Genomic DNA, 13,288 nt, shown 5'->3' on the forward strand with positions numbered 1-13,288 from the left:
TCCAGCATCATGTATGTTTGAAGTAAATCTGTTCTTTAATGCAGGGCAAGTTACTGGCTAGTAATTGGAGATTCTGAGCTCATAATAATACTGCTAGGTTTTGCTGCAGGCCCACATTTTGTATCAGTAGTGTAGCCTGGAAACTGTTGTTAAGGATAAATTAAAGTAGGGAAAACTAGACACTTAGTCCCCAAAGTACAGAGACTGTTCATGATAGGTACAATTAACCTTAGGAGGAGTTCCCACTGAAGGGTTTCTATCCCCGTCTGTTGTGATCCTTTGCTGGAAGGTGAATAGTAAGTATATTACACTGTGAGTCACAGGTGTAGCATCACATGAAGTTCATGTTTGAATTGGAAATTGCTATTGTACGCAATGCGTGTGTATTCGGGATAGTACAGTGTGATTCAGGAGAAGCTGGCTGGTATGAAGCAATGTAGAATGAAGCCTGCACTGTTCTGAGGATATGACTCATATTACAGATGACTGGAAGGATAATACTGTGATATGAAAGTGTTATATTACAAGTAATAGTGCACTGCTAACAAAACTCTGATGTGCTGGAATGATTATTTGATGTTACTCTTTTTTGAAGAGGAAAAGATGATCCTTTTCTCAAACTTTGGCTTAATATTTTTGCATAAGATTACTATGATTGTTATTAGTGAGGAACGTGGGGAATATACTCATCTGGTTAAAAACCAGACTCCGGAATCTGTAGCTGTTTTTTAAATAGGTAATTATTTTTCTGAGGTCAGTTAATTTTAACTGTGTGCCAGGAATTAGTAGGTCAGAAGGCCATTTCACAGTATACACCCTTTTTCAATATGCATCCCACCCAATGTTAATAAGATACATCTGCCACCATCTGCACATCATTGAGGTACAACTGCTTCCTTTCACTTGCAAGAAAACTTGCCAAAGTCTCCGAAAAGGTAATTTTTTCGACTAGCTTCATGAAGCTGGTTAGAGCACTTCATAGACCTTACAAACAGAATGTTCAAATTTCAAATCTTGGGGAGAAGGGGAGAGGAGATAATGTTCTGTCACAAAGGTTAAAAGCTCAACTATTGCAAGAAGTGGGTGGAATCTGGGTGTTTAAATTCCCATTTGCAACTTTGAAAATCTTTCCTATAGTCTGTTTTGAAATAAACAGGATAATCTATAGGAAAATGAAAAATTAGTAACAAAACACTAATTAAGATGAAGTCTAGAGTGTTTTTCTGTTTGACTCCAGTTTGCATTCTGTAAACTGTCTTCACTTTTTTATACTTTTATCATCTGTGGCTTTTGTACAACTTACCACAAGCCAAATAGATGCTTCTGCATAACGTGTGTTAAAACAAACAAACAAACAAAAAAAAACCAAACAAGAAACAATGCTAGAATATACATTATAAAGTCTGTTTTTGGAATAAGGAATCCGTTTATGACAGTTGTATTTTCAGTGGCTCAGAGATTGTATGACTAATGTATTATTATTGCTCATTATCTACACTCCAGCAAAACACATGTTCAGTCTTCACGTTTCCTTCATCTACAGCTACTTTTAATCTTGAGGGCAACGAAGGGAAGAATTACAAAGGCAGTTAGGATGCCCAGCTTCCACTGGAGATCTTGTTTTGTACCTTTGAACATTTTGTGCACGTTTTCTGCTCTGAGTTACAGCTGAACCAGGAAGGGGATAGTAATCTCATTACATTATTTTGAAGTTGAGTTGTGAGGTTTTTTTAGCCTTTAAGGAAGTGGAAAATATAAGTGCCTGATTTAAAATCAGAACCATGAGTTCTACAGCACCAATTATTGTAGACACTAGTTAAAGAACTGGTATTCAAACATTCAATAAGTTGTTCCTGACCATAAACGGCACATGGAAGACCCAACAATAAAACCCATGATTTGACATGAAGTGCAAAATAAATGCCAGGAGAATGTACACAGCTAGAGTAATGTACATGTTACCAGTTAGCAGTATCATATCGTTCCTACAGATGTTGAAAATAATCATACAAGAAACAACAGAATAGTAAGATGAAATATTTTTTGATTATTTGCATATCAGCTCAGTCCCGCAGCTTCATAAAAAGGTGTCTTACATTATGAGAAGATATTTTCTCCCTCTCATTAAGTTAGGTGTGAAATAAAAGTTAGAGAAGTTTTTTGTTTGAAGTTTGAAGATGCCCGGAACCAGACAGTAGCAATTTAAAAAAAATAGATGCTTAAAATACTTCCAAGAAATGCACAAACATTTCTTTAACATTCCAGTTTTGCTTCAGAATGTGATTTTATCTCTTTTAAAACCAGTTGTTTGACTTCTGGAAAAGCTGAGTGATCTTCCCTAACTTTTTACTAGCACTGTAAGCCATATGCAGTCCTTTTCCTGAGCTTTTTCTGTTTTCCATCTCTCCGTATAATTATGCACATGAACAGAAGTGCCCATAAAAATGCAAAGTTTTCACATAGTTAATACATCACACTATGGGGTATAGTGCAGGTATAATACATGACAAGTATAGGAGGTACTGCTGGATTTCAAGTGAGAATAACTAATAAAGGCTGAGTTCATGATGACAACTTCTGCAGGCTGCTGCCAATATCAACGTGTTCAGTTTTTTTTTCTTTCAGTATTAAGCAATTAGGTTCCTGAGAGACCTAGCTAGTTAAATGTTTTTTTAGCTTGAAGAAGAAAAGGTTTTGCACACAGAACTGGGCAGATGATTTTCTCAATGGTGTAGTCAAGCAATATACCTTGTAATGCACTTACGTCCTTGTTTGGAGCGTAAGTAGATGAGTAATTAGGATGTTTTATTTTCGTATGTCCTTATGATGTATTAACATAGTCTGGCTGTGCTTCCACAAAACACTTCGAGAATTTGCAAGGTTGAACTGTAATTATGAAGTCCTACATGATCTCAATGCTACTGCTAATGTTGAAGTAATAGAAGTTTAACATTCAGTCAAGAGTGTAAGCTGTGACACACAGTCAATGTATTGGTCGCACAGGAACATAGGAAGGGAATGGTTTTAGTGGTTAAGAAGATACATTTGAGGGCTTTTTGGAGAACTCTTTCAAGATTACATCTCTAGTCATTCAGTTTCTTCTTGGCAAGCGAAAGAGTTTGTGAGAAACAGTAAGAAACTGTAAGTAAAGAATGAAATATTTTGTTTTGTTAAAGAGTTTGATTGATTTCAGTAATGAAGAATCTTAAACTTGTGATTTTTTTCATATGAATATAAAATATTTCCCTTAATAACTTCAGTAAGTTTCATTAAACTGTTTAGAAAGAAAAAGTTAATAAATAGGGATTAACTGCCCTTTTGTCCCTTCTCAGTAAACAATACTCATTCTTACATTAGAATGCTAATGCTGTGGTCATGATAGTCTAACAATACAAGCAAGACAAGAATTGTAGGGAGATATGATTTCTATGATGCGTTGGTCAAATAAAAGATACTGCCTACTACTTGCAAATTTTTTTTCATTATTGCTTTTACGATGTTTGTACTCATCCTAAATGAGATTTGCAGTTTCTCTGGTAGGTAAAACGTTGGCCATCAACTCACAGCTAGCCATCCCAGAGTGTCTTGAATAAACTTTTTATTACTTTACAGTCTCCTTGGCGATCTGTTCATAGCTGTTGAACACAGTCACTTTTTGATAATTTTGCACCCTACTGTGTTCCATTCACCATTATGCCAAGAAATAGTTTGGCTATAATCCTGGGGATCACATCAAAATCCTATACTGTACCACTGTGATAATACCCATTCTAGAAAGCCTAGCTAGGAATAAAAATCAAGGCTACATGTCATGGACTGGTAGGTGACCTCCAAACACACCTAAGTACATAAAAAGTTAGAAATACGACTGTATTTCATTCAATGTGGAGTGAAGTGAGTTCTTGTGCATCTTCTTAAGGGAAATGAAATCTGTCTGTTATCAACAGAGCTATAACCCTGATTTCATTGGCTTATGTCATTCACTGTTGTTTAAAATTACTGCCAGTAACACTGGCATAGAGTTATTCTGAGGCCTAAAGTAGTTGCTGCAAAACATACCAGAGGTTTGCTGGAAGCTACCTCTGCCCAAGCAAATATGCTGCATATTCATGTCACTGGTGAGTTTCCTGTTGTTCGGCTTTATTATTGCTTGTGAATTTCATCTTTCGTCATTTGCTTCTGTCCCTTTTGTACATTGTGTGTTTTCGAGATGAAGCTGTTACTTTGACTTGTTCCCAGGTGGTGAGTGCCCTTCTTTTTTATGTTTAATAGTATCTTTCTCTCATTATTGTAAAAATAAACTAAATTTTTTTTTTTTTTTAATCTTCTGCTGTTAGGGAGTTGAATGAGTTGTTTGTTGTCTGAGTTTATTTTAAGTCACTTAGTGGTGTTTTATAAGTAATAAGTTCTAAATCAATGGCCACGAATTTGTTACAGCTCCTGTCCTTGCTTGCTTCTTGCCTTTTACTGACAGTAGTGACTTACACACTGGATAGACCATTTCTTGCTAGCATTCATCTACTCTTATTTTCTCCACTCATTCACTACATTCAGGTTATGACTCCTATACACAGAGTTGAAGTTAAAATACAGTTGAATACTTAGTATGCTGAAAGGATTTGATGCTATTATCATGTGATACAGAAGAATACAAAGTAAAAAGCCAAATACATCTGTATGTGAATTGATATAGACAATAGATACCTGTGATTAAGCTAACTACCCGCTGGATGTCACTATTGCTCCACACAAATTCATTTAAGAGAATATTTATCTAGAGTGGCTGACAGCAAAGACCATTAGCTTGCAGCAAACTGAAAATTTCGAATTGTGTTTGCAAGAATATTGTACATTTATGTTCATCTTGCAATTGAATTTTACATCAAGGTTCACTATTTCATAATAATAAAAAAAAGAGCATTGCCAAACCTTAAGGTGTGACGACTGTGTAAGTGCAGATAGTGAGTAATGAAAACCTACCAGCCAGCAGAGAAGCTTGCATTCATTATACTCAAGCCACTTGTTCTCATTATTATTCTCTTACTCTGCAATTGCTGGAGGTAATCTCAACACAGTGAATGAACGTTACCAGTCTCCTTAAATTTGCTTAGTACATTAGTTATTTTCTTTTTCCAAACATGTGCATTCTGTGTGGCTTATTATTCTGAAATACCACTTGAATATTCTAGGAGCTAGGTCATTTGGTTAAGAGGCCAAGTAGTCCACTGGCTAGGAGGATGTCTTGGTGTGAGGAGACTGGATTATATTCCCAGTACTCAACTGGTGTGTGATCTTGAGCAAATTACCTCAAATCTGTCATGTTTATTTGCCATCTTCTGTCTGTCTTCTCAACATCCCTTGTAAACATTTAATGTAAGAGATTGTTGGATGGTGTTTGTACAGTGGGTAGGAGAGGAAGTCCTGACTTCTTTTAAGATTTTTGGTGTGCTACAATAAAATGAAACAGTCTTGTTTGGTGATTCCACATAACATTTGTCTCAACATTGTTTAAATCAATGTAGGCTGCAAAACCAATGAAAATGAAAACGGGCATGTAAGAGTACTGCACTTTGTGGCTTGAAAAGCCCTGGTCTTCGAGTGGTAGCTCCAGAACACCATATACGACTCAGGAAAAGGAATAGAAGTTGATTAAAAAAAACACAAAACCACAACAAAACAAAACCCGGACACCTTCAGAATGCATTGTTGCTCTCCTAAATTTGGAATATGTAGGCAGCATGAGATCCATTAAGGGACAGCCAGCTCATTAGAGGCACTCAATCACATCTCCTTCCTCTAGTTGGTGCCTAAAATACTTGTATGAAGGCATAGGGATTTGTAAGAGCCATCATAGCTGTTGCACATCCTCTGAAGATTCCTCAGCATCACCCCAGCAAGGTTTTAACAGTTTTGTGAGAGACTGGCACCAAAATATCCAAAACCCAAGACAAAGTGGGATCAGAATTCTAGATATCTGCTGCCCAAACTGGAAAGAAGCAAAGGAGAAATTTCTTCTCTGGAATCTTTGAGGCTTTAAACACTTTATTTGTATTCAGGAAAGGGGCAGCCTTTCAGAGGGACTGAAAGTTGCTCAGCTAAGACCAGGTCGTTTCCTATGAGATTATTAGAATTTGTGACTCTGGTGGCCTAGCCACCCAAAACAAGTCACTTCTACAGTGTTTTATTTGACAGTGGTGCGACTAAGTTTAGCTTAGTTCATATAGTCTTTGCACAGATGAAATAATGGGTTTTGTAATGTGTTTTAATATGCTGTGAAGCTGGTTTAAAATGTTTTCTAAGCCATAGCCAATAGAGAGGGATTTAACAACTCAGTTTGCAGGCCTCAGGCTGTGCAAGAAGGTTCAAAGAGTTAAACTGTGCATCTTATTTTGTGTAATCAGACAATGGTTTCATTATCAATGACTATAGCAGCAATTGCACATTCATTTGTGTTTGGTATGCGTTTGGAAATTCATGAAAAGTGAATCTGTATTTTTTCAGGCAATAAATGAATTAGTTGATCTGAGCATGTCTGTGCTTAAATATGGACATGCTGGATTTTCATTATTTTTGTTATCCATCTGTGATTAATGGCACACTGGCCTTATTTTGTTTTTCACGCCCATAATTAAATATTTTTCAAAGGGAGCTAGTGATAATTTTACAGGTATTACTTTCTGTAGGAGTTTATGGATTGGTTCTTTCTGAGTATTGTTATGGTTAGAACAAGGCATTAAAGAAACAAAAGGAACCGTATAAATTCAAACTCGGTTATATAAAACTCATTGACAATCACAGTCCATTAAGAAGTTTTAGAAGATGTATTGAATATTTTCAAATAGCAAAAATTCTAAATTAATAGTATGAAATTTTCTGATTGCAGTTAGCACTCCCAAAACTAAATAGCAAAATTTTCTTTTATTTTTATATGTATTTTTTATATACATACACACACACACACGTGTGTGTGTGTATGTATATATGAATGTCTGTATGTTTTGGGCCAAATCTTTCTTGTTTTGGCTGTGCCTCATATTAGTCACCACTGCAGACGCTAAAGCCTGTAGAAGTACAGAGATGATTCTTAACATGAAGTTTACAGCAAACTCTCATCCTTCAGTACAGAGATAACCAAGACCTGCTGGTAGAAAACTGAATCCCATAATAGCTAAGATAACTCAATGTGTATTGACTTTTTAATAGCAACTTTCAAGGTACAACTCAGGTTAAAAATCACAGTCTGCTCAGTGCTGCTAAAGCATCTCAAGCACTTGCATTATTAATTGTGTGGGATCCTCTTTGTACTCAGTAAAACGGGGTCTCAGTGTTGCAGGGTTCAGTATAGTCTCAAGCTTCTACTCAGCTATTTCCTCACTACGGTCCTTGAAAATGAGAATGGTTTCATTATATGAAAAAAACAAACCAAAACAAAAACGCTTCAAGTGTATTAGTTCTTTTTACGAGATGCTTTCTAGATTTGTTTGCATTGTATCTAGCATATTTTAAGGTGTTTGGCTGTGATTAGTTTTTTTGCAGTAAAAATTCGGAGAACGTTTTGCTAAGGTTTTGCTTTTTCTAATCTGCTGCAGTGAAACTGCTTTGTAGAAACATTCCCTCCCAAGTGATTGAAGATGTGCAGTTTACTAAGCCAAATCAAGTTACAAGATAGAGATAATTAAATTACTTACTTGCTTCTATATAAGTGTTGCTGTATTATTTCAAGAATGAACACCCCCCTCCCCCGCTTCCTGATAATCAGAATAGGAGGTATGATTTATTTGAAAATATGGGGGATGTTATGTTCTTCTGCAACCAACAAAAATACATGACTTTGGGAGAGGGAGGGCAGGGAGTAGCTGGGTTACAAATCTGTATTTTGTCCAGAACTACTGATGAATGTCTACACATTAAAAATTAATATCTGTGAATTCTTGTAATGTCATTAGGGTTCTGCTAAGGAGAAAAATAATTTGTCACTGATTTCTTTAAGGATTTTTGGATGCACTCTTCTCAGATCAGTGAGTAACCAATTTTCTCTGACAGCTCTTTGCAGTTGTAGTATTTCTAAAATATACACTGTTTGGCTTTGTAAGTAGTGAAGCTTTATTTAGTTATTAGAGGGACAGTGTGCAAAACACATCACAAAACCCTAAGAAGCCCAGCCCAGCAAATAAAAAGAAATAGAAGAAAATGACAGATTTAATGGTTTCCTCAGCTACATTAATGTCTTTGACAGTCTTGAAAAGAGAATTTCTAATGAGCACTGAAACAAATGTGTGCAGGAAGTGGTCTTGCTTTTGCTGCTGCACATTTGAGTTCCTCTAATTGCATCAATAAGGAATTTCTGCTCCTCATTTAATGAATGCCTTTTGACTACTTTCTGAAAGGCAACTGGATGTAGGGGATAAACACTGGCACCTTTTGTATGAAGTCACATAAACAGGTTTCAATTAATAGTTATCAGCCCTAGAAACAGTGTATTATAATGCAGCAAAGTAAATCCCATTGTACATTTTTATTTTAAAATTTTTATTAAGCCTAGATTTTCCTCTGCTTTGCTTTTGGTGTGATACCTCATGTCCTAAGACAGTGCTTTAACTCCCCACTGGCTTTTTATTATATCTTGTGTTGGGGAGAAATCAGGCATTCTTTCACAGCTGTTCCTGCACCATCTCTCTCCTCAGACAACTCAGAATTCCTATGATGCTACAGTACCCAGGTCTTTAGTTTGTTCTTGGTTCAAAAAGTGAGTTTCAGAGCAAGGGCTGGGGCTGGGGGGGAGGGGGGTGGAGGAAGCCGAGTTTGTTTTTTGGTTTTTTTTTTCATTGTTGTCATTTTTCTCCCTAAACAGAGGCACAGTCGCTGCAGGTGCAGTGGATTACTTATGAAAGAAATTTTCTATTTAAAAACAAGAGAGACTTTAATGAAATCAGTAGAGGGTTTGTACAATAGGTATTGTATTAAACCAGAGCTCAGGCTTCACATTGATTGTGGTATTTAAATTTCAATGAGTTGATTATGTATGAGAGTAAAATGACCAGTATTATGAATGTACAAAAAAGTGACATGGAAGAGCTGTGCCAGAAAAGTGAGAAAAACGTTCCCTTTATAGTCCCTAGAGTTCAATAAAGCACCACTATTTCCCAGCTTTTAAAAGCTCTTTTATCACAATGGTTCATACCTCACATTCCCTGGAGCCTGATTTGTTATACGTGCAGGGTCCTGTTCCATTCAGCAGCATCTCACTGGTTTCAGTGTTGGTAGGTTTGTAATCTACATAAAATTCCTGTGTGCTTGGAGTCATTTGCTTCAGTGACTGTCTTTTCTTTTTCCTGTGCCTTCGCATGAGAGAGCGCTGCTGCAGCTGCTTCATACTGGCTGGGTAACGCTTCCATGACACATAGATTACCAGCAGGATCACAAGCACAGACAAGAAAAGGGCCACGCTGCCTGCTATGATTTTATGGAAGGAGATGTGTTCTGTGTCGTGCTCAGGTTCAGAGCTTGATTCAGTGGCTCCAATAGTTGGGGGCAGAGGGGGCTTGCTGTCATGTTTAGGCCTGGTGAGTTTTGGTTTAAACGTTGGCTTTGGGAGAGCTCGTGCTAATTCAAACCTTTCCGTGGTACTTTTGCTACAGATGCTGTAGTTTTTCACTGCATCAATAACATTCACCCCTTGCAGCTCTTTGGGGCTGGCACAAATAATTGTATTTTCCCTCAGCCCTTTAAAACTTTTAAGCCAGTTTACCAGAGAGCAAATGTTTCTGCTGCATTCCCATATATTCCCGGCAAGGCTGATGTCATTGAGGGATATCCAAGAATCCAAAATTTCTTGACCAATAAATGTGAGCTTGTTTGAATCCAGGTTGAGGCGCTGTAAATTGGGCACACACTGAAAAACACTAGGTCCACTGAAAGCTTCTATTTCATTGCCAGATAAATCAAGTCTTTGTAATGAGCTCCAGGTCCAGGACATAGTTTGTCCTATCACACTGATTTTATTCCACTGTAAATAAAGGTTTTGAAGGCTGACTAGCCTTGGAAAAAGTGCCAGGTTGAGCTTAGAAAATTGATTGTGCTCCAGATGAAGCTCTTTCAGTCTGATCATGCCTGCAAAGACATTCCTTGCTAAACTTCGGATGCGATTATAACCCAGGTCCAACAGTTCAAGGTTCCTACAATCTTGAAATATTCGAACAGGGATGGTTCTTAGGGAATTGGACCGCAAATGTAAACTCAGCAGCTTCCTTAAGCCCCTGAACTGTTCAGATCCCAGAGACTGCAGCTGATTGTATGACAGATCCAAATTCCGGAGATTTGTCACAGGTCTGAAGGTATTATTAAGAAAATAGGAGATTCTGTTGGAACTCAAGATCAACTCTTTTAGTCTGCGTATTCCATTGAAAGCATTTTCGTCAATATTGCTGATGTGGTTATGGTCTAAATAGAGCCAGGTGAGTTGATTAAGACCTTTAAATTGATTGTATTTTAGTTTTTGGAGGCTGTTATATCGAAGGGACAAACCTAAACAACCAGCTGATATACTTGAGGGAATCTCCTGCAATTTCTGAGATTCACAATATACCATTTTGCCTTCACACCTACAGCCCTTAGGGCATCCTCGTTCAGCAGAAGAAAGCATTGTCAGTAATACAGTAGGGGCTATTACCAGAGCTACAGCTGATCCGCTCAGTAGCCTAATTACATTGAAACCTGGAAATAAAAACAACTTAGAAAAGTTATCCCCCCACACATCAGTCATTTCTTTCAATCATACTAAAATCTTTTATTTCAACAATCATTTAAAAATCCCTAGCTTGACTCAACTACTTTCACATTGTTTTCTTTACTCAGATTTTTTTAAAGAATGCTTTTATATAAATACTGAAAAACAGTTGGGTAAAAGGTGTAATCCCTAAGGAATTTAACTGTAATAACAAATCACATTAAGGTAAGTCTATGGAGTAATTAAAACACAGGCTATGCAGTGGCTATGAACTATACATTAAAAGAATAACATGAAAAACATACCCATCCTTTGTGTTGTTCAAAGGTCGTCCTTAGGTCTTTTGTTTTTTGCTTAGTGTGCCACAAGCATGGCAGCCCCTGTCAGCTGCACTGTAGTGAGTCAGGGCTCGCTGACACCCAGGAAGAAAAATTGGACCCCTTGGGAGATGGACCGATTTTGGAACATTATTCTTTGCCAGCCATGCAGAACACTCCAAGAATAAATCAATCCCAACACAGCATTCGCAGCAAAATGTCAAATTCTTCCTAGGTAATAGGATCTTCATGGATATTACGGTTTTGCATCTTTATAGTTAGGAACCTGGCTTTTAAAATTTCTCTTTATAGGAAAGCATGTTAGCTTCCTCCAAGCACCATTTAGCTATCTGAATTCACACATCTGTATTCCATAGCACAGCAGTTCCCTTACTTAGTACCCGATCCGGCTAGGAAGCTGCTTTGTAGCATAGAAGGTAGAATAAGCCCGTACAATGAACAAGCTCTGCTCACTTCTGCGTACTGTCATTCTGAAAGCTCCGTCCGACTGTTGCTTTGGTTTCGGTGAATGCAGTCTTATGTAAAGCTGCCCCCAGTGGTGAAGAATATTATGGGCATGTGCAGAAATGTCTTCCTTTTATCTTGCAAATGAGTAAGCTCTGCTGGGAAAAGAGTGATTGTTCTGAGTGACTAATAGGAGCAAAATGGTCAGCTTCGATGTAAACTAGTGAGGTGTGCTGAAATAGCCAAATCCTCTTAGTCTCTTTTGCTGTTTGTGAAAGCTGTTTTGCATCCTTGAACTTAATAGCTCAGCATGCGCTGCTGAGACTTTTGTCTGAAGGGCTAACATGACATTTGTAGGACATAGATACAAATTTTCGGTCCTAAGGTTTTTTGGGTTTTTTTCCTTACTGCATTAGACGTGTTCACATGACCTTTTTGCAATAACTCACTATTTTTTAGTGAAGTGCCAGCCCCCTCAGTGTGTCTCTTATCAAGCGTTTCAGTGGGGACACTATATTTTACAACATGAAAAATGTTTTGGAGCTGACATTTTGCCTTTTTGTTTTTTTCTTCTCTGTTAAAAGGCACAGTGCCAGAAGGTTAGAAGAGAGTATTGTGCTCATTTATTTCCCAACTTGCTGTCACTTCGTTCCATAACACTAACGCTTCAAACACAGGCTTCCGTAACCTTTACAAGATAGGGACTAAGCAGCTTGGTGTAGTACCTTAATCAGGTGAATTGTTTTTACTGTAACTTATGACATGGGCAGGATTTTATGTGAAGGTACAATATGCAGAGGTTTTTTAGATGTGTGACTCTGGGCAGTCCTTATGTATCACCTAAAGAGCCTTTTTCACTTTCCTTACTCTTCTCTTCTTTCCTGCGTGCTGTAGAGAAAGGACACATCCTTTTACCTGGGCAAGAGCAAAGGTAAGATGGCATTACAGCAAATGCACCACACTGGCAGTCTTCCTTCACCAAGAAATATGTGATCAGAGATGATGGTGGGGAAGTGTAAAATCATGGCTTTTTGTGGTGCAAGAATAGGCTAGAGGCTGAAGAGAAGTGTGCTGCTCGTTGAAAGAGGAGTACAGATTACAGTCTCTCGAATGCAACCAGACAGCTCTGAGAACTGCTTTTTCTTTCTGAGGCAGAATCCTTATCCCTTGGAATAATGTGCTTTGACTTTTCCCTTATTATTCACTGCTGTGAGCATAGAAGAACTTAAAATGAGGTGAAACCTGGAATTTTCCACGCATTCAAATGCCAACATTGCCTAATACTTTGTGAATGACTTCAGGCTTAGTGTAACCCCACTAGTATTACTGCACCTATCTATAGTGCCTAAATTAGGAGCATAGTCGCCCCTGGCTAACAATTATGAACATCTTTCATGTCAGGAATCCGAAATACATACCTGCATCAAGGCACATCCTGTGAAAATTCTCCCCTTTGGGGCACATTTGTGGAGAGGGAAAGGGTTAATTTCTCCATTAATCTCTGTCACCATCACCATCTCCCATTCTCTACTACAGCTTGTTTCTGCCTCTTAAATCTGATCTGTAGGGTTGAGGAGCCAGCGACAAACTGCAGACTGCACTGGGAACTGTGATAGTCTGGGAATCTGTTCTGCTGACAGGAGTGTCACGTGCCAGTCCTGGTGTGCCTGTTATAGGTTTTCCGTCACTGCCTTGGGGGCTCTCTGTACTCGATGGAGCAGGATTGGCAGCTTCAGAAGACAATTCAGACTTTCGGTAAGCCAATTTGCCTCTTGGAACT

The 13,288-nt window shown here is 37.9% G+C and overlaps 2 protein-coding genes across 2 annotated transcripts in view; one reads left to right on the forward strand and one right to left on the reverse strand.

The window, feature by feature from the left end:
• The window catches only part of LRRTM3 (leucine rich repeat transmembrane neuronal 3), a 92,107-nt gene extending 80,810 nt beyond the window's left edge, over positions 1–11,297 (reverse strand). The window contains exons 1-2 of the mRNA XM_009325825.1: positions 11,032–11,297; positions 9,182–10,713 (exon numbers count right to left, since the gene is read on the reverse strand). Of these exons, the coding sequence (XP_009324100.1) occupies positions 9,182–10,713; positions 11,032–11,035 (1,536 nt within the window). The 5' untranslated portion in view covers positions 11,036–11,297. The remainder of the gene's footprint in view (positions 1–9,181; positions 10,714–11,031) is intronic.
• CTNNA3 (catenin (cadherin-associated protein), alpha 3) overlaps positions 1–13,288 on the forward strand; it is a 561,928-nt gene that overhangs the window by 246,394 nt on the left and 302,246 nt on the right. The gene's annotated exons all lie outside the window — the stretch shown is intronic.

Source organism: Pygoscelis adeliae, unplaced genomic scaffold (assembly GCF_000699105.1).
Source record: "Pygoscelis adeliae isolate BGI_AS28 unplaced genomic scaffold, ASM69910v1 Scaffold4, whole genome shotgun sequence".
NCBI lineage: Eukaryota > Metazoa > Chordata > Aves > Sphenisciformes > Spheniscidae > Pygoscelis > Pygoscelis adeliae.